Raw genomic sequence first — 21,144 nt, 5'->3', positions numbered from 1 at the left:
CGCAGCCGTCGCAAATTCATCACGGCGCGCACGGGAGACGGATTGTCTGGCCCACCGAGTGCCATGGGGATAATCCCCCATTGAGAACGCAGACGGCACACCCGGGTTCCGAGAATAGTCGATGTGAAGCGCGGAGGGGGTGGAATTACCAGCGTCGAAGCGTGCGCCGCGCGAGACGCCATTGTTAACGCGCCCCGGTCGGCACAGTGCACTGTCGCTACCTTTCGCTCTCACCCCACGGGGTCGCGCGCACTTGCTCGTCCGCGAGCGTGCCGTTGACCCAAAGATGGCGGCGCCTCATTGAATATTCCGTAGCGCGCTGAGTGACAGCTGTCTGTGTAAATTTGGGCACTCCCTTACGCGTGCACGAACGATACAGGGACGTAACCTAGAGAGTGTGACCTCGAGGTGTTGTAAGGCCGAACTTGGCCATTAAAAATCGTTCTTGTCTGAGCGCTGAGCAGGGCAGTTCCCGGCGGGACAAGGAGTCTCGACCGTTGAGGCTAGGTTGGGATTTGTGAACCCCCCTAGGCTAGGGGTTAAGATCGCGTCGGAAGTTTAGGGTACAGCGCCGTACCGGGCAACTAGACGGATCCTGCGGCGAGACAGGGTCTCGGCCGTCGTTTCTCGATCGGTTTGTGTACACTCCGAGAATAGGAGAGTTAGATGAAGTGGAGGAGCTCGAGTGATTTGTGCGCACTCGGAGCTAGCGTCTAGCTGAAGTATGAAGTTTTTCTTTTCATTACTCATGTACCCAGTTTTCCTACTGTAAATAGCTGTATATAAACTCTTCGTTTCACTTAATCAACCCCAACGCCTCGAGTGCGTCAATTCGACCGCTGTCTCCAAGAACTTCAACACCATCGCCCTGCCAGCCTGCTGCCAAATCAACCGGAGCCCGGGCGATTGGGTTCCTGATCGACGCCGAACTTTGGGGAAACGAACCACAACGATCTCTACTGCATCCTATGATCACTCCTCAAAATTTCGCCTCGCACCTTCCCGTCCTGCATATTACCTGGATTGTCACCTTCATCGAAGTCGTTTTTTGTTGGACCTTTTGAACTTTTCCATGTTGATCCCCTTTCCTTCGTTTGTGGAAGAATATGTACAATTAAGTCAGGTTGTTCCTCTCAGCAAGTCCCACCAGTGTATCTCCTCGACTGCTGCGACTACATGTTCTAGAACTTCGCACTTACATTTTTCCGGTTTTCTTCAGAGCTGCCATTTTACCAGCGGAGCTTTTTTCTGGCCGTAAGTACGGGATTCGTGCACATGGACAACTGCGCGAGGAAAGGCCGAGGGCTCGTACGCGCGTACCTCGAGCGCACGTTCGTCAATCTAAGCCTACCCGCTTAGGGTGATTGGCAAATATTCGTCGAAAAAACTCCAGCCATGGCCGCGTTCCTCGAGCGCACGTTCCTTAAGCCAAGCATACCCTCTTAGGGAGATTGGCCAACATTGTCCACAAAACACTCCATTGTTCGCCGTATCACGTGACAAAACTGGATCACAACGAGGAAAACGCGTCACAGCGTATGCCTATCATTCGTTCGTCGTCGTGCACATGCGCGATGTAACGTAGAAGAGCCACGACCTGAATGTCGGAGTTGCTCTAGGCGATCATTCACTCCCCATTCCCAAGGCGCGAATAGTTCGCTCTGCCGAGGGAGATGCTGCACTTCGAGAGGATTTACGTGCAAAGCATCTGTTAGAGACAAGTCGCGCTTGCAGAGTGGCGTACAAGAACTTCGACCAAAACGACGAGCTCACTCTGGTTTTGCTCAACATAAGGTCATGGAAATGGCATGCCGCCGACTTCAACAACGACACCACAACAATACTGAAACTGAACTTCGTGTCCGTCAGTGATCACCTACAAGTTACAACAGCTTCCCCATTCACGTTTTGCGCGTGCGTGCAAGCTTCCCTGATTTTTTGTGAAAGCCTCGCTCACAATGGAGAACCGTGCTGAACCCTTCGTCATTGCTGACTCGACGTCCTCATAAACGTTGTCTAGGGCTTCATTCTCGTATCTAGCTATTGGTGCGTAGGCTTGTACTATGTCTAATATGTAGTGCTTGCGTAGCTTGATAAACAACGGCTGTGACTCTTTTCCTAATGCGCAAGAATTTCTGCAGGTTTCCTGCTATTTCTCTGTGGTTGAGAACCCCTTCTCGTGCTCTTTCTTTTCTTGAGGTGTTTGGTTCCGCACAATTTGCCCGCTAGTGAGCTTCATGAAGATTTCTCCTATTCTTTTAGCCTTGTTTAGCCCCGGATATCTAACCTAATGTACCAGAGTTCATCTTATATTGCAGCGAAACTTTTCTCGTTAGGCAGGGCTCGCACGTTGTATGCTGCAGAATCAATTTCTAAAGGCGGCCAGACCGCTCCCCGAAATTCTTAGCACACTGTTCTGTATCGCTGCCCTGACCGCTCTCGTAATCGGGTGCTCTACGGCTGTTTTGTACTGAGGAACGATAGTTGCATTGTCAGTTAAGGGGAAGTGGGGCACAGTACTACGCCAGGATGAAAAGTTCCTTCTCTGATAAGGGTGTGCTGCTGCTGTACCAAGAAGCCCCATACCGTGGCTGAAATAACGTAGTTTACCATTTCATCTATAATGGATAATGGTTACCTAAAGGAGCCATGAAGAGAAAACACATGTTGGTTCATTCGAGAGATTACGTCGTTAGAATCATACTGACACCACTTTTAACGTAAACATCGCTCAAATAAGCTACATAATTAGGAAAAAAGGGAACGCCCATGCGACCCACTAGCCCATTTCCCGCAACACAACCTATGATGCCATACCAGACAGCTCTGCGATTGGTGGATGGCGCAAAAGCAAACAAAAGTTAGGCAGAGCTTATAAGCTTGCCCAACGAGCTATCTTCGCTTAAATTTAGAGCACATTCTTTTTAAAGCCCTAAGAATGGTTGAACAAACAGTGGAAGTCACGAAAGCACACGTAAACATAGAAATACCGATGCGTACTGCTTTTGGTACTGTGCGCACTATGCTTGGTTGAACTGCACAGGACTGCGGGGCTTTGAGGTTGTTTCATACGACACTGGCCGATTGACGCAAGCAACGTTGTCTTACGTGACGGTATTGGTCGAGCCAGCACCATGTTTCACCGAAGGATTGCCTCCATAATCAAAACAAGCCAGGTAGAAATACGTTCACAAACAAACCAAAGGCAGAAGACTGCTTGCACGGTGTGGTGGCGCAATCTAGGTTCCTTAAAGGTAAACACGGCCCTGTGATATCATTGCACACCACAAAACCCCCAGTTTAGCAGGAAAATCAAAATATTTAACTTAAATAATTAAGTTCTCAGTGAATAAAGCATCGTTTGCATTCGTGCAAGCGCTGGGGGCACTATAAAACACGAAATATTTCGAATGACACAAACTTGCGTTTTGTCCTAATGGCTCCTTTAAGGGGCATGCAGCACTCCACACAAGCATGGGTTGTGCTCGGGAAGGAAGAAAAAGCAGAGGAAAGAAGAAGACAGAACGCGGAAGAAAAAGATAACGAAAACGCGTGTGCACCTCAAATACACGTGGACAGAAGTTTCACCTAATCCGCTGCACCAAGCTTTTGAAAACTTCGTGGTAAAGAAATCTTTCACAGCTACATTGTTCTAATAATTGAGCAACTCTAAACAATCGGTAATTACAGTATTATTGTATCTTTGTAGGCACAGGCAATTCATAGCATGTTCAGAACGCATGCCAAGGAGGAGTGTACCGCTTCCCCTCTAAACGTGACCGCACGCTTGCTCAAGCGCGATGGTCGTAGACGCTGACGCCAGCTTTTCGTCTAGTATGTATTAGTATTAAACTGTGTGCATCTTCAAGGTGAATTGTTTTCTACAATAAATTTGTACCAACGCGGTACTGGTGATATTCTTACTTACCGCAATTATTCCAACCAGGAGAACGATGATAGTGTAGACAGACTAAAGGACAACCGAACAAAGTCAATCACAGAAACAGCAGCAGGTGTTGGAGAAGCCACGTGTCGAAAACACACTTCAATTGCAACCCATAAAGCGAAGGAACTAATTGCGAAACGCAAGAACATAAAACTATATAGTATGGCAGAGCAGACTCCAAAATCAGAGTTGTAGAAATTGATTAACCAATGTACAGTGGACTACATTTGTGCATACAAAATCACAGTGGTCGAAAAAACGCTGGAAATTGGAGAAACCTAATTGTCAACTAACAGAAAGCTAGCTATCGACAGACCCAATATACGTACGCAGAGACGACTACAGTGACATCATACACACCATGTATAAGATAAATGTAGCAGAACCATTCTGCACCCGGCTACACGACAGCAAACTTTGACCAGCGGCAACGACTGAGCGGACAAGCCTAGCTTGCGATCTCGCACTATTAAATAAAGACAGAACTGCTTTTCCCAATTTCAATGGCATAAAAAGGGGAAAAGCTGCTAGTCATCCCGGCAAAAGCGTGGATATTTCAAAGAAGGCAGGAGGCGCTGTACTGAAAAAGCTTGCTGAACTTTTTCCAGAATGCTTAAAGGCCAACTGCACTCAAATTTTCGACAACGTAAAAGTAGTGTCACCTTATAGTACACTTAAAAAGAGTGCGAAATGCAAAATACTACGTTTCAGACATGAATGCGAGCGACGCCAATAGCTCACGACTTCGGCCTTTCCGGAACCGAAACTGATAGAAAAGGCGGCCATTACCGGCAACCGGACGTGACGTACGTGATGGAACGGAAGCGGCCGCGCTAGAACCGGCGTCCGTTCAGAGCCCCATTCAAATGAGCGTGATAGCGTAGCGTATCGCACTGTTATTTCCACAGAAGAATTCCCACTGACGTTTGGTCAGAATAATGGGGTTAGGCGCAATTCCGACATCGCGTTGCCATCAATCGAAATGAAGTAGACCATACGACAGTTCTTTTTCCATCAGAATAACGGTCGTTGAAGCAATCCTTGGCATTACGAGTAAAAAAGCGGGCCCTTATCTCCAAAGCTAGTTGCTCGTACGATATCGAAAAGCAGCTTTGGTTAGCGGGAGCCTCGAATGTCGCACGGCACTCTTTGAAGGGAATGAACCGCACGCGGGCGGAGATCAATCACCATTTTTACTATACATTACATGCAAACAGCTTCGCGAATATCAGCCCAGTATTTTTCGCCTTCTAGCACATCGAGAATTGAATTATAGAAGGGATCTAAACTATAAGCCAGCTTCCACAGCTAAATGCCGAAATGTTTTTTTGAAAGAACAGGGTGCAGGCATTTTTGCAGGCACAGGGTGGAAGTGCCTGCAAAAATGTCCACACCTTGTCTTGTGAAGCCGACCTCAATCTAGAAGTCTTGTTACTTCACAAAAAAACCGGTCGCAATTTTGCCGACGTCTTATAAAATTGTTGCTCACTCTACTCATCAACGACATTTGTAAAACGACCCCTAAGAATTTTTTCTGAAAACCTTAATGGTTGCACAATTTTTTCTTCGCGTGCCTTGTAGTTTCATTGTTTAAAAGCCTCACAACAAAAAAACGATCTTTCGTTTATACGCTTTTCGTCAGCCGTTCTATTGACGGATTCGCACTTTGCTCACCTAAAATTGCAGGAGCACTTAAGCTCACTCCTACAATGTTCGTTTGTTATTGCAGGGATGTGGCAAACAAAAGCATGCTGGCATGACAGGGGCCTCTGTATGCGCTTAAACCTGTAAAATGGTAAAATTTCTTTCGCTCAGAACGTTTTTAAAACGTTTTATTGAGGGTATAGTGGTTTATATCAAGCTGTTTTCGAGAAGCCTGACATCATTGTACGAACATTGAATGCCTTACCTGACGTGCGATTTCATGTCTTTCATTGGGACTGATGTCGAAAGAAACCATTTCGCTAACGCATGAAGAGGGCTGTTCCACATGCCGACGTACAGCCATGGTGAAGTCCTTTGAGACCGCGACAACATTTCCAGGCGCATATGATGAAGCCTGCTGGAAAAATCACAGATTTCCATTTTGAACAATGTTGTGCCCAACGAAAATACAGGAATTTCCCCTGAAGCAGACGACCATCTTCACACACCGTATTGGTGAGTTGGTAAATGGTTCTCAATAACATTCTGTCTAGATGTGTCGTTTGGCGCTGCTGCAGGAGAACATACACTGTTCTCCGCCTTAAAACCGTCGGAGCAGACGTAGGGGCTAGTCCAACCCATCTCACATAAATAGGCAGTTCACTCTTAGCTATTGGGGTATATAAAAAAAATTAGTTAGAAAACCAACGTCTGAAATGAGGTAATCCAAAGGCCTCCCGTTTACCTTCTCAAAAATGTGTAGTGCAAGCACTAAACAAAATTCTTATTAAAAATGGCCGCGTACCTGCTCCTTTAGTTGCAAATGTCTCCGAAAAACGACAGTCTATGGCGCCCCTGCAAAGTAAATGGCTCCGCTCTCTTTCGCGCTTGCCTCTCATGCTGTTCTTCTCCAGCCTCATTTGTGCCAAGATAATACGCTTGAAGTTTGCTCAACTAAATTTAAATAAACCGCGTTCCACTGCTCCAAAGTGGGTGCCACTATGCCAGCGCTGCCGTGCGGCGGCGACAAGAGTACATTGAGGCACCGTACTACAGCGTTTATAGATCCACGTTGCCCTACTCTACACACTAAACTGTTTTACACACTTTTAGCCAAAAAAGGGTGTAGCAGAAGTGGACAAAGGGTGTTGATCAACGTCAACACCCTTGGTTTTAAGTGCAATGCACTTCTTAAGCGACCCTGAACCTGCGTCCACGGCGATGTCCACATAGCATACCCACGTGGGGGATTGGCCAGGAATCTCCTCGTCTTCCTTGGCAACGGGGGGAGATGGGCGCGCGCTGCCTGGCCGCTGACATGGCACATACCCACGTGGGGGATTGGCCAGGAATCGGGCGTGAGAAGGGCTAATGCACCCGCTTAAAGGAGTACTGACACGAAATTTCAAAGCTGAGATCCGCTCTAGCAATCAAGTACAACGACAACACAAATAGGTGTCTGTGAATAAATGCATCTTTCTTTCTTTGTAGTTGTGTGTGTGTGTGTGATCTCTCTTTCGCGAACCATACCGAACCGCGGAAATTCAACTCGTGCATTCGCACTTTCACATTCTTCCCCTCGGAGAAATGCGGGGAATTTTTTTCTTAGGGTGTTGAAAGGGTGCGGAAGAGGTGTTCAGCTGTTTACTGAAAAAGGCCATGTTTGGAGGCTTAATAGCACTGTAAAGAACAAGACATCCCGTCATACACTCCTCTACTCAGAAGAAATTTTCAAACGCAAAAAATAATTCCGCGTATGCAATGATCGCTCGTTTCTATATGCGGCGCACCTCATGCCCCAAGTTTAGCTTTGGCTCGTGAAACACCAATTTGAACCTTCAAAACTAAAAAGACTATAGTTGTGTGGCGAAAAGGCTGTTTATAGACTGCAACACACTTGGCTTTCTGTAGGGTGTTGAAACGGTATGCAATAGGTGTTCAGTTGCAAAAAAAAAGAACAGCGGAGCTGGGACCCACCTAGTTTCTTCCGGTGTTCCTAAGTTCTGTTATGTTTGCTAAGCTTTGCAATGGTCTTGCTAAGCTAGGATGACCGCTGAGGGGTGAGGCCAAGTTTAACCGGGTTTTACAAGGCTGTTCCAGTGTGCCCCCCCCCCCCCTGATTGTGCCAGGGGATCCAAGGGTTAAACAAGTTAGGTCGACCCCCAGCTTTGCTGTTTCTCCAGCCTTGCATCACTATTGCAAACTTCGCCAATTTTTTTGCCTTTTAGAATCCAAAAAAGACTAGTAACTTCGAAATGGTACAGTGTAAGGTGCTCATACGCATAGGCACCTTGTGCTCACACTCTAACAAGCTCGAAAGCCGACTTCACTGTTACAATACCCTATTCTCGGTGGTGCACCCTTTACAGGAGCCGCAGTTCTTTTTTTGTGTATTTTTTGCTAACGAAACCGAAACTAGCTCAAGCTCCAAGAGCTTCACTGGTAATAAATTATGCCAATTCATATTTCTTTAAACATCGTAAGCTACACAACACGCCCTGCTTGTAGAAAATGTTCAGTCCGCCCGTGCAAACAGGTACAAAATGCCTGCAAAGTTGGAGGTCTCTTCACCTTTGCTGTGAGTTGGCAGTCTTTTGCTACACCCTTTTTCTTAGTTTCGAACACCCTAATTTGTAGCTTTACACCCTTCTGCGAAAAAGAGTGTTGAAATAATGAATACCCTTTTTAAAGGGTGAAGGAGAGGAAACCGCGGAAGAGAGAGTACTGCACATGCGCCGGCCCCAGCGCGTCTGCCGCGGCTATGACGCAACACAATCCACTTTAATCTAATACAAATCCAATCCAAGCCAATCCATTCCAATCCAATCGAATCGAATCGAATCCAATCCAATCCAATGCCCCTCGCTAAGGTGGCTCGCGAGAGACTGTTCGCTATTGGAGAGGAGAGGGGGTGAGCGACGGAGAGCGCAGCTGGTGTGGCGAGGAGAATGGGGGAGGGGTGGACAACGCCGACGACAACGACGACGACGCCGGAGGGACAAGGCGAGTGAATCAGATGCTCTGCATCTAAAAACCATGTGAGGAGACAGATGCCGTGGGGACAGGGGAACGAGACGCAATCAGCGGTCTCGCAAAACCGGTGTCTGCTATAGAGCTTCGTAGCTTTACTGTCGGTTGCGGCCGTTACCGAGATTTAGTCGAAAGCCGAGCTGGAAAGGTTGACGCACTAAGTTCTGCGACCTGGCCGTGTGTCACAAGCCCGAGTTCTGAGTTGTGCCAGGATGAGTGCGCGCTGGGACAGCTGAAAAACTGTCTGTCAGACCACTGCTCAGAATGCGCATAGTGTGCACGAACGGTTTTTGGTAATAACAGGTGCTTGTGAGGTTGTTCTTGTGGAGCAGCGTGTATGTAAGGGAAAGAATGTCCCTGAGAAGGTCGTCGCGTTCGCGGGCCGACATTCCGCTCAAGCATTAATCCTTCGCTCACACTGCGAGCACGCGGCATTGCCGTACGTTGGGGCATTGGAGAGGCATGGCCGCGTGGCCTATGGGGCAGAAAGTGGAGTCGCATTTTGTGATACCACTCCGTCTTCCCCGAAGTTGTGTTCGCCTCATGGGGCTAAATTATCAAGACATGCGTTGAGATTGCAACGCTACACGGTCTGGATCATCTGCAGAGCGGGCTGGAAGTACGCGAATGCAGTCCCCTGCTTTCAGAATGTTGCTTGGGGAGGCTGGTATTGAATGGCCTGAGAGCCCTAGCGCCGCCACGACGGACGTGAACGTTCCCGTTCATCCGTCCTTTCTTGTTGGTGGTGTGTGTGTGTGTGTGTCGGTCTGTCTGTCTGTATGTCTGTCTGTCTGTGTGCGTGCGTGCGTGTGCGTGTGCGTGCGTGCGCGCCGCGCGCGTGTGTGTGTGTGTGTGTGTGTGTGTGTGTGTGTGTGTGTGTGTGTGTGTGTGTGTGTGTGTGTGTGTGTGTGTGTGTGTGTGTGTGTGTGTGTGTGTGTGTGTGTGTGTGTGTGTGTGTGTGTGTGTGTGTGTGTGTGTGTGTGTGTGTGTGTGTGTGTGTGTGTGTGCGCGTGCGTGCGCGCGCGCACGCCCGCGCGACGAGATGCCTTGGGTGCTCGTTCCCTGCAACGAATTGATGGATCCGCGCACCGAACTGAACTTTCTGTGTACCGCAGGTGAGCGAAAGCACAACCGAACGTTCTTCAAGGAACGTTATCAGGCTACGCCGTCAAGGAGGACGTTTGCGTGCGTGCGCATAGTGACAATGCAATCTTTCTTAACGTTTTGTTTTTGTTGACTGCAAAATTGCCCGTGTTGTTTGCCTGTCCTTATTCCTTTTGTTCTTTTTGTGGACTGCCAGAATGTTTGTGCATGTTTGCAGTTATAGCGCGCATCAGTGTTAAAGGTTGAGTTTTCTTGTTGTTCGTGGCGTTTATGTTCCCCGGAGACACGACCCAATTTCTTTTTACTCGCACTTAGTGTTCTTAGCATTTTTGGTGTGTTTCTTGTTTTCTACAGTATTCCGTCCCTGACGAACGGCTAGTGAATAGGTTGTGTTTGTAGTTTAGGTGAGAGAGGGTTCGGATCAGCTGCAGAAATGGATGGGTGCTCATTTGTGGTTATACCTAGCTCCTTCCACGTGTTTTTGTTTTGTTTGTTCCACTGTTATGGGTGAAGGAGAGATGAAACGAGTGGCCCTTTTAATTTCTTTTCGGATTGACTGAACCAAGAGTTAAAGGGGAGAGTTGTAAGGTCCACTTCTGAGATCCGCGGCCAGGCGCCCGGGCTGCGCGTGAGAACCCGCCACTCTGTCTGGGGCTCAACACTGTGGACTATACGCCGCAGCCGTCGCAAATTCATCACGGCGCGCACGGGAGACGGATTGTCTGGCCCACCGAGTGCCATGGGGATAATCCCCCATTGAGAACGCAGACGGCACACCCGGGTTCCGAGAATAGTCGATGTGAAGCGCGGAGGGGGGGAATTACCAGCGTCGAAGCGTGCGCCGCGCGAGACGCCATTGTAACGCGCCCCGGTCGGCACAGTGCACTGTCGCTACCTTTCGCTCTCACCCCACGTGGTCGCGCGCACTTGCTCGTCCGCGAGCGTGCCGTTGACCCAAAGATGGCGGCGCCTCATTGAATATTCCGTAGCGCGCTGAGTGACAGCTGTCTGTGTAAATTTGGGCACTCCCTTACGCGCGCACGAACGATACAGGGGCGTAACCTAGAGAGTGTGACCTCGAGGTGTTGTAAGGCCGAACTTGGCCATTAAAAATCGTTCTTGTCTGAGCGCTGAGCAGGGCAGTTCCCGGCGGGACAAGGAGTCTCGACCGTTGATGCTAGGTTGGGATTTGTGAAGCCCGCTAGGCTAGGGGTTAAGATCGCGTCGGAAGTTTAGGGTACAGCGCCGTACCGGGCAACTAGACGGATCCTGCGGCGAGACAGGGTCTCGGCCGTCGTTTCTCGATCGGTTTGTGTACACTCCGAGAATAGGAGAGTTAGATGAAGTGGAGGAGCTCGAGTGATTTGTGCGCACTCGGAGCTAGCGTCTAGCTGAAGTATGAAGTTTTTCTTTTCATTACTCATGTACCCAGTTTTCCTACTGTAAATAGCTGTATATAAACTCTTCGTTTCACTTAATCAACCCCAACGCCTCGAGTGCGTCAATTCGACCGCTGTCTCCAAGAACTTCAACACCATCGCCCTGCCAGCCTGCTGCCAAATCAACCGGAGCCCGGGCGATTGGGTTCCTGATCGACGCCGAACTTTGGGGAAACGAACCACAACGATCTTTACTGCATCCTATGATCACTCCTCAAAATTTCGCCTCGCAGCTTCACGTCCTGCATATTACCTGGATTGTCACCTTCATCGAAGTCGTTTTTGTTGGACCTTTTGAACTTTTCCATGTTGATCCCGTTTCCTTCGTTTGTGGAAGAATATGTACAATTAAGTCAGGTTGTTCCTCTCAGCAAGTCCCACCAGTGTATCTCCTCGACTGCTGCGACTACCTGTTCTAGAACTTCGCACTTACATTTTTCCGGTTTTCTTCAGAGCTGCCATTTTAACAGCGGAGCTTTTTTCTGGCCGTAAGTACGGGATTCGTGCACATGGACAACTGCGCGAGGAAAGGCCGAGGGCTCGTACGCGCGTACCTCGAGCGCACGTTCGTCAATCTAAGCCTACCCGCTTAGGGTGATTGGCAAATATTCGTCAAAAAAACTCCAGCCATGGCCGCGTTCCTCGAGCGCACGTTCCTTAAGCCAAGCATACCCTCTTAGGGAGATTGGCCAACATTGGCCACAAAACACTCCATTGTTCGCCGTATCACGTGACAAAACTGGATCACAACGAGGAAAACGCGTCACAGCGTACGCCTATCATTCGTTCGTCGTCGTGCACATGCGCGATGTAACGTAGAAGAGCCACGACCTGAATGTCGGAGTTGCTCTAGGCGATCATTCACTCCCCATTCCCAAGGCGCGAATAGTTCGCTCTGCCGAGGGAGATGCTGCACTTCGAGAGGATTTACGTGCAAAGCATCCGCTAGAGACAAGTCGCGCTTGCAGAGTGGCGTACAAGAACTTCGACCAAAACGACGAGCTTACTCTGGTTTTGCTAAACATAAGGTCATGGAAATGGCATGCCGCCGACTTCAACAACGACACCACAACAATACTAAAACTGAACTTCGTGTCCGTCAGTGATCACCTACAAGTTACAACAGCTTCCCCATTCACGTTTTGCGCGTGCGTGCAAGCTTCCCTGATTTTTTGTGAAAGCCTCGCTCACAATGGAGAACCGTGCTGAACCCTTCGTCATTGCTGACTCGACGTCCTCATAAACGTTGTCTAGGGCTTCATTCTCGTATCTAGCTATTGGTGCGTAGGCTTGTACTATGTCTAATATGTAGTGCTTGCGTAGCTTGATAAACAACGGCTGTGACTCTTTTCCTAATGCGCAAGAATTTCTGCAGGTTTCCTGCTATTTCTCTGTGGTTGAGAACCCCTTCTCGTGCTCTTTATTTTCTTGAGGTGTTTGGTTCCGCACAATTTGCCCGCTAGTGAGCTTCATGAAGATTTCTCCTATTCTTTTAGCCTTGTTTAGCCCCGGATATCTAACCTAATGTACCAGAGTTCATCCTATATTGCAGCGAAACTTTTTTCGTTAGGCAGGGCTCGCACGTTGTATGCTGCAGAATCAATTTCTAAAGGCGGCCATACCGCTCCCCGAAATTCTTAGCACACTGTTCTGTATCGCTGCCCTGACCGCTCTCGTAATCGGGTGCTCTACGGCTGTTTTGTACTGAGGAACGATAGTTGCATTGTCAGTTAGGGGAAGTGGGGCACAGTACTACGCCAGGATGAAAAGTTCCTTCTCTGATAAGGGTGTGCTGCTACTGTACCAAGAAGCCCCATACCGTGGCTGAAATAACGTTGTTTACCATTTCATCTATAATGGATAATGGTTACCTAAAGGAGCCATGAAGAGAAAACACATGTTGGTTCATTCGAGAGATTACGTCGTTAGAATCATACTGACACCACTTTTAACGTAAACATCGCTCAAATAAGCTACATAATTAGGAAAAAAGGGAACGCCCATGCGACCCACTAGCCCATTTCCCGCAACACAACCTATGATGCCATACCAGACAGCTCTGCGATCGGTGGATGGCGTAAAAGCAAACAAAAATTAGGCAGAGCTTATAAGCTTGCCCAACGAGCTATCTTCGCTTAAATTTAGAGCACATTTTTTAAAACCCCTACGAATGGTTGAACAAACAGTGGAAGTCACGAAAGCACACGTAAACATAGAAATACCGATGCGTACTGCTGTTGGTACTGTGCGCACTATGCTTGGTTTAGCTGCACAGGACTGCGGGGCTTTGAGGTTGTTTCATACGACACTGGCCGATTGACGCAAGCAACGTTGTCTTACGTGACGGTATTGGTCGAGCCAGCACCATGTTTCACCGAAGGATTGCCTCCATAATCAAAACAAGCCAGGTAGAAATACGTTCACAAACAAACCAAAGGCAGAAGACTGCTTGCACGGTGTGGTGGCGCAATCTAGGTTCCCTAAAGGTAAACACGGCCCTGTGATATCATTGCAGACCACGAAACCCCCAGTTTAGCAGGAAAATCAAAATTTTTAACTTAAATAATTAAGTTCTCAGTGAATAAAGCATCGTTTGCATTCGTGCAAGCGCTGGGGGCACTATAAAACACGAAATATTTCGAATGACACAAACTTGCGTTTTGTCTTCATGGCTCCTTTAAGGGGCATGCAGCACTCCACACAAGCATGGGTTGTGCTCGGGAACGAAGAAAAAGCAGAGGAAAGAAGAAGACAGAACGCGGAAGAAAAAGATAACGAAAACGCGTGTGCACCTCAAATACACGTGGACAGAAGTTTCACCTAATCCGCTGCACCAAGCTTTTGAAAACTTCGTGGTAAAGAAATCTTTCACAGCTACATTGTTCTAATAATTGAGCAACTCTAAACAATCGGTAATTACAGTATTATTGTATCTTTGTAGGCACAGGCAATTCGTAGCATGTTCAGAACGCATGCCAAGGAGGAGTGTACCGCTTCCCCTCTAAACGTGACCGCACGCTTGCTCAAGCGCGATGGTCGTAGACGCTGACGCCGGCTTTTCGTCTAGTATGTATTAGTATTAAACTGTGTGCATCTTCAAGGTCAATTGTTTTCTACAATAAATTTGTACCAACGCGGTACTGGTGATATTCTTACTTACCGCAATTATTCCAACCAAGAGAACGATGATAGTGTAGACAGACTAAAGGACAACCGAACAAAGTCAATCACAGAAACAGCAGCAGGTGTTGGAGAAGCCACGTGTCGAAAACACACTTCAATTGCAACCCATAAAGCGAAGGAACTAATTGCGAAACGCAAGAACATAAAACTATATAGTATGGCAGAGCAGACTCCAAAATCAGAGTTGTAGAAATTGATTAATCAATGTACAGTGGACTACATTTGTGCATACAAAATCACAGTGGTCGAAAAAACGCTGGAAATTGGAGAAACCTAATTGTCAACTAACAGAAAGCTAGCTATCGACAGACCCAATATACGTACGCAGAGACGACTACAGTGACATCATACACACCATGTATAAGATAAATGTAGCAGAACCATTCTGCACCCGGCTACACGACAGCAAACTTTGACCAGCGGCAACGACTGAGCGGACAAGCCTAGCTTGCGATCTCGCACTATTAAATAAAGACAGAACTGCTTTTCCCAATTTCAATGGCATAAAAAGGGGAAAAGCTGCTAGTCATCCCGGCAAAAGCGTGGATATTTCAAAGAAGGCAGGAGGCGCTGTACTGAAAAAGCTTGCTGAACTTTTTCCAGAATGCTTAAAGGCCAACTGCACTCAAATTTTCGACAACGTAAAAGTAGTGTCACCTTATAGTACACTTAAAAAGAGTGCGAAATGCAAAATACTACGTTTCAGACATGAATGCGAGCGACGCCAATAGCTCACGACTTCGGCCTTTCCGGAACCGAAACTGATAGAAAAGGCGGCCATTACCGGCAACCGGACGTGACGTACGTGATGGAACGGAAGCGGCCGCGCTAGAACCGGCGTCCGTTCAGAGCCCCATTCAAATGAGCGTGATAGCGTCGCGTATCGCACTGTTATTTCCACAGAAGAATTCCCACTGACGTTTGGTCAGAATAATGGGGTTAGGCGCAATTCCGACATCGCGTTGCCATCAATCGAAATGAAGTAGACCATACGACAGTTCTTTTTCCATCAGAATAACGGTCGTTGAAGCAATCCTTGGCATTACGAGTAAAAAAGCGGGCCCTTATCTCCAAAGCTAGTTGCTCGTACGATATCGAAAAGCAGCTTTGGTTAGCGGGAGCCTCGAATGTCGCACGGCTCTCTTTGAAGGGAATGAACCGCACGCGGGCGGAGATCAATCACCATTTTTACTATACATTACATGCAAACAGCTTCGCGAATATCAGCCCAGTATTTTTCGCCTTCTAGCACATCGAGAATTGAATTATAGAAGGGATCTAAACTATAAGCCAGCTTCCACAGCTAAATGCCGAAATGTTTTTTTGAAAGAAGCACAAAATTAGGCAAGAGAGAAAATATTAGCGAAAATAGGGAACACTGTAACGCCTTGCGTTTCCACAAAAAAGCACATTTCGCTGAAATTAGACCTGTAATCGTTACACTAGCGTTAATAGAGATTGTTGCTAGGACTGAATTCTGAACCCCTTTGGGGTTCTTGCGCTCCGGCAAGCTGCAAATGTGCAGCTTTTCCCCTATTCCTCCCTCTCTTTCTCAAAAGAAAAATAAAGGTTTTATTGATTTGATTTGATTGATTGAAATAAGAAAAATAGGAAAAATGACGAAACTTGTGAACCGTGTAACGCCCTGCTTTTACAAGACGAAGATTTCGCAGAAGCTCCACTTTTAACATTTAAACTAGCGTAAGTAAAGATAAATGGTCTGACAGAATTTTGAAAACCTCAAAAAGACAAAAACAGACAAATAGCAAAAATGACAAATCGTGTAACCGCATAAATGCAGATTAGGCGCAAATAACACCTGTAATTGTTATAATAGCGTAAATAGAGATAGCTGGTCTTACAATTTTAGATAAACCAAAACAAAAACTTTGGTTGTAAAGAACTCACACTGTACACAAGCGGAATAAACATTCTAGGCATTAGTAGACAATTAAACAATTTTCTGAATTTCTGCAGATTTTTTAGCAAGTATTGTATGGGTGGCCTGTACCGTTCCCGAGGTGAATGAAGTATTCAACAAGTAATGATGCAGTTTTCCATCGTAATAATGAAACTATAAATATGTGGGTGGGAGTTGCATACCACTAAAGCTGGTAAGTAGTTTCAGGCAGCGAAAAATGTGCACAAACCAAAATTGCTTCTTTGCGGCAGTTACATCAATAAATAGTGCCATAAAAAGGCTTCGCTCCAAATTACAAGGATTCATTTAAAGTGGTTGCGATACAGAGCCAACTACCATCAAATAACCATATCCTTTGGCACAGGGTGGAAGTGCCTGCAAAAATGTCCACACCTTGTCTTGTGAAGCCGACCTCAATCTAGAAGTCTTGTTACTTCACAAAAAAACCGGTCGCAATTTTGCCGACGTCTTATAAAATTGTTGCTCACTCTACTCATCAACGACATTTGTAAAACGACCCCTAAGAATTTTTTCTGAAAACCGTAATGGTTGCACAATTTTTTCTTCGCGTGCCTTGTAGTTTCATTGTTTAAAAGCCTCACAACAAAAAAACGATCTTTCGTTTATACGCTTTTCGTCAGCCGTTCTATTGACGGATTCGCACTTTGCTCACCTAAAATAGCAGGAGCACTTAAGCTCACTCCTACAATGTTCGTTTGTTATTGCAGGGATGTGGCAAACAAAAGCATGCTGGCATGACAGGGGCCTCTGTATGCGCTTAAACCTGTAAAATGGTAAAATTTCTTTCGCTCAGAACGTTTTTAAAACGTTTTATTGAGGGTATAGTGGTTTATATCAAGCTGTTTTCGAGAAGCCTGACATCATTGTACGAACATTGAATGCCTTACCTGACGTGCGATTTCATGTCTTTCATTGGGACTGATGTCGAAAGAAACCATTTCGCTAACGCATGAAGAGGGCTGTTCCACATGCCGACGTATAGCCATGGTGAAGTCCTTTGAGACCGCGACAACATTTCCAGGCGCATATGATGAAGCCTGCGGGAAAAATCACAGATTTCCATTTTGAACAATGTTGTGCCCAACGAAAATACAGGAATTTCCACTGAAGCAGACGACCATCTTCACACACCGTATTGGTGAGTTGGTAAATGGTTCTCAATAACATTCTGTCTAGATGTGTCGTTTGGCGCTGCTGCAGGAGAACATACACTGTTCTCCGCCTTAAAACCGTCGGAGCAGACGTAGGGGCTAGTCCAACCCATCTCACATAAATAGGCAGTTCACTCTTAGCTATTGGGGTATATAAAAAAAATAGTTAGAAAACCAACGTCTGAAATGAGGTAATCCAAAGGCCTCCCGTTTACCTTCTCAAAAATGTGTAGTGCAAGCACTAAACAAAATTCTTATTAAAAATGGCCGCGTACCTGCTCCTTTAGTTGCAAATGTCTCCGAAAAACGACAGTCTATGGCGCCCCTGCAAAGTAAATGGCTCCGCTCTCTTTCGCGCTTGCCTCTCATGCTGTTCTTCTCCAGCCTCATTTGTGCCAAGATAATACGCTTGAAGTTTGCTCAACTAAATTTAAATAAACCGCGTTCCACTGCTCCAAAGTGGGTGCCACTATGCCAGCGCTGCCGTGCGGCGGCGACAAGAGTACATTGAGGCACCGTACTACAGCGTTTATAGAACCACGTTGCCCTACTCTACACACTAAACTGTTTTACACACTTTTAGCCAAAAAAGGGTGTAGCAGAAGTGGACAAAGGGTGTTGATCAACGTCAACACCCTTGGTTTTAAGTGCAATGCACTTCTTAAGCGACCCTGAACCTGCGTCCACGGCGATGTCCACATAGCATACCCACGTGGGGGATTGGCCAGGAATCTCCTCGTCTTCCTTGGCAACGGGGGGAGATGGGCGCGCGCTGCCTGGCCGCTGACATGGCACATACCCACGTGGGGGATTGGCCAGGAATCGGGCGTGAGAAGGGCTAATGCACCCGCTTAAAGGAGTACTGACACGAAATTTCAAAGCTGAGATCCGCTCTAGCAATCAAGTACAACGACAACACAAATAGGTGTCTGTGAATAAATGCATCTTTCTTTCTTTGTTGTTGTGTGTGTGTGTGTGATCTCTCTTTCGCGAACCATACCGAACCGCGGAAATTCAACTCGTGCATTCGCACTTTCACATTCTTCCCCTCAGAGAAATGCGGGGAATTTTTTTCTTAGGGTGTTGAAAGGGTGCGGAAGAGGTGTTCAGCTGTTTACTGAATAAGGCCATGTTTGGAGGCTTAATAGCACTGTAAAGAACAAGACATCCCGTCATACACTCCTCTACTCAGAAGAAATTTTCAAACGCCAAAAATAATTCCGCGTCTGCAATGATCGCTCGTTTCTATATGCTGCGCACCTCATGCCCCAAGTTTAGCTTTGGCTCGTGAAACACCAATTTGAACCTTCAAAACTAAAAAGACTATAGTTGTGTGGCGAAAAGGCTGTTTATAGACTGCAACACACTTGGCTTTCTGTAGGGTGTTGAAACGGTATGCAATAGGTGTTCAGTTGCAAAAAAAAGAACAGCGGAGCTGGGACCCACCTAGTTTCTTCCGGTGTTCCTAAGTTCTGTTATGCTTGCTAAGCTTTGCAATGGTCTTGCTAAGCTAGGATGACCGCTGAGGGGTGAGGCCAAGTTTAACCGGGTTTTACAAGGCTGTTCCAGTGTGCCCCCCCCCCCTGACTGTGCCAGGGGATCCAAGAGTGAAACAAGTTAGGGCGACCCCCAGCTATGCTGTTTCTCCAGCCTTGCATCACTATTGCAAACTGCGCCAATTTTTTTGCCTTTTAGAATCCAAAAAAGACTAGTAACTTCGAAATGGTACAGTGTAAGGTGCTCATACGCATAGGCACCTTGTGCTCACACTCTAACAAGCTCGAAAGCCGACTTCACTGTTACAATACCCTATTCTCGGTGGTGCACCCTTTATAGGAGCCGCAGTTCTTTTTTTGTGTATTTTTTGCTAACGCAACCGAAACTAGCTCAAGCTCCAAGAGCTTCACTGGTAATAAATTATGCCAATTCATATTTCTTTAAACATCGTAAGCTACACAACACGCCCTGCTTGTAGAAAACGTTCAGTCCGCCCGTGTAAACAGGTACAAAATGCCTGCAAAGTTGGAGGTCTCTTCACCTTTGCTGTGAGTTGGCAGTCTTTTGCTACACCCTTTTTCTTAGTTTCGAACACCCTAATTTGTAGCTTTACACCCTTCTGGGAAAAAGAGTGTTGAAATAATGAATACCCTTTTTAAAGGGTGTTGATGTTGCTGGGAAAATTTCTTGGCATTTGACAAAATATTATGAGTTATGGAACACAACACCTATCTCGTAATTAAAAAGTTTTTGCTAATCCCCGTGTTGATTTGTATATTCTCATATTAAAATCCATAGTTTCAAAATTAGCGCTAAAATATCTGTTTTTTGCGACAACCCCACCGACTCGAGCGGGGGGCTTTCCCTTCCTAGATATAAAAGCAAGAACAGCACATGTATTACTAAGTAACCCATCAAACATGTGGAATTCAAGGACGATCTATTTTTACCAATATTCATGTCGCAAGAAGTGTATTAGAGTTTTGCGACGCTCTAGGGAGCCACTTGGCGATCATCCAAATTGATTTGCAGAAGGCCTTTGAACGTGTTGCGCATAACATTCTTTTCTGAGTGTTAGAACACGTTAACGTAGGATCCGTCATCCTCGAAGGTGTAAAGATGTCGTACACTCAGTGCTCAGCTAGTGTCCTTGTAAACAAAAAAGTGGGACGAAGTTTTGATATACTGTCGTCGGTGAGGCAGGGGTGCCCTTGAGTCCCTTGTTTGCGATTTATCTTGAACCCTTTTGTTGAAAGATTCTTCAAAATGGAACTATACATAGATTCCGTTTTCACTGCTGTGAAGTTAAAAGTTTGTCATATGCCGATGACATCGCTTTTTTTTGTAGTGATAGGAAAAGTGTGAGTGAGGTGCTGAACGATCCAAAGCCAATTTGCCAAATGTCTGCCAGTGCAGTTAACTGGAACAAGTGCAAATGATTTTGGCGCGGTGACTGGCAAAGTAGGCGAGTGTTTTTCGAGAACATGCCTTGGACGAAAACTCCGGCCAGGTATCTGGGCATCCCACTTGAAAACTACTAGGACGCTAGAGAGTACTGGGACGGAGAGACTGATAGATTTAGAGAGAAATTAACATAATGGGGGGAAGGGATCTGTCAGTGTTTGCCTGACCATCAGTATGTAATGTGTTTGCTGTTGCCAAGGTATGGTGCGTCCTACGGGCGATTTGTGTGTCAATAAGGAACATACAAAAGATGCACAGAGTGTTTGCGCTGTTTTTGTGGGGCTCACGTTGGGAGCGCATGAGTCGAACTAATTTGTTTCGCTCGGTGAAAAGTGGTGGATTGGGACTGGCGCATTTGTTTACCCGACAAATAGTTTCTAGGTTTATGTTTCTGAGAGATAAGAGAGATTGCTTTCTATGTACTGTGGTACAAGTCCGACTACGTGATGTTATTCCAGACTATGTAGTTTCAACTTCTGAAATGCGATGTGTACGTGTGCGTGGGTTCTTGCGCGCAGTGGTGGATGCTTTTAGGATTTGAAGGATTACGTTTTCCTCGGAGTATTTGAGTAGTGTACCGCGGAAACGTTTGTACAAAGATATGATTGATGTGTGTCTGCCTGTTCCGGTTTATCGTCCATTATATGCAGTGGGTTCAGGAAAAGATGTTTTAAGAAAAGTGAAACGAATGCCAGTACGTTCATCTATAAATCTCTCTTCTTTAAACTTCATAGCGGCACGCTA

The 21,144-nt window shown here is 46.6% G+C and overlaps 1 protein-coding gene across 5 annotated transcripts in view; it reads right to left on the bottom strand.

The window, feature by feature from the left end:
* The window catches only part of LOC144147059 (uncharacterized), a 320,221-nt gene that overhangs the window by 209,584 nt on the left and 89,493 nt on the right, over positions 1 to 21,144 (bottom strand). For 4 of the 5 annotated variants that reach the window (XM_077679092.1, XM_077679089.1, XM_077679091.1 and 1 more), the window contains exons 8-9: positions 17,176 to 17,325; positions 5,856 to 6,008 (exon numbers count right to left, since the gene is read on the bottom strand). In XM_077679092.1, coding sequence (XP_077535218.1) covers positions 5,856 to 6,008; positions 17,176 to 17,325 — 303 coding nt within the window. The remainder of the gene's footprint in view (positions 1 to 5,855; positions 6,009 to 17,175; positions 17,326 to 21,144) is intronic. The other variant, XM_077679093.1, reaches the window with a different exon arrangement.

The sequence above is a fragment of the Haemaphysalis longicornis genome, unplaced genomic scaffold (genome assembly GCF_048455015.1).
Source record: "Haemaphysalis longicornis isolate Haplotype H1 unplaced genomic scaffold, Haemaphysalis longicornis Haplotype H1 scaffold_7, whole genome shotgun sequence".
Classification (NCBI taxonomy): Eukaryota; Metazoa; Arthropoda; class Arachnida; order Ixodida; family Ixodidae; genus Haemaphysalis; species Haemaphysalis longicornis.
Note: the sequence above shows the minus strand (reverse complement) of the source record. Positions and strands in the feature narration are given on the sequence as shown.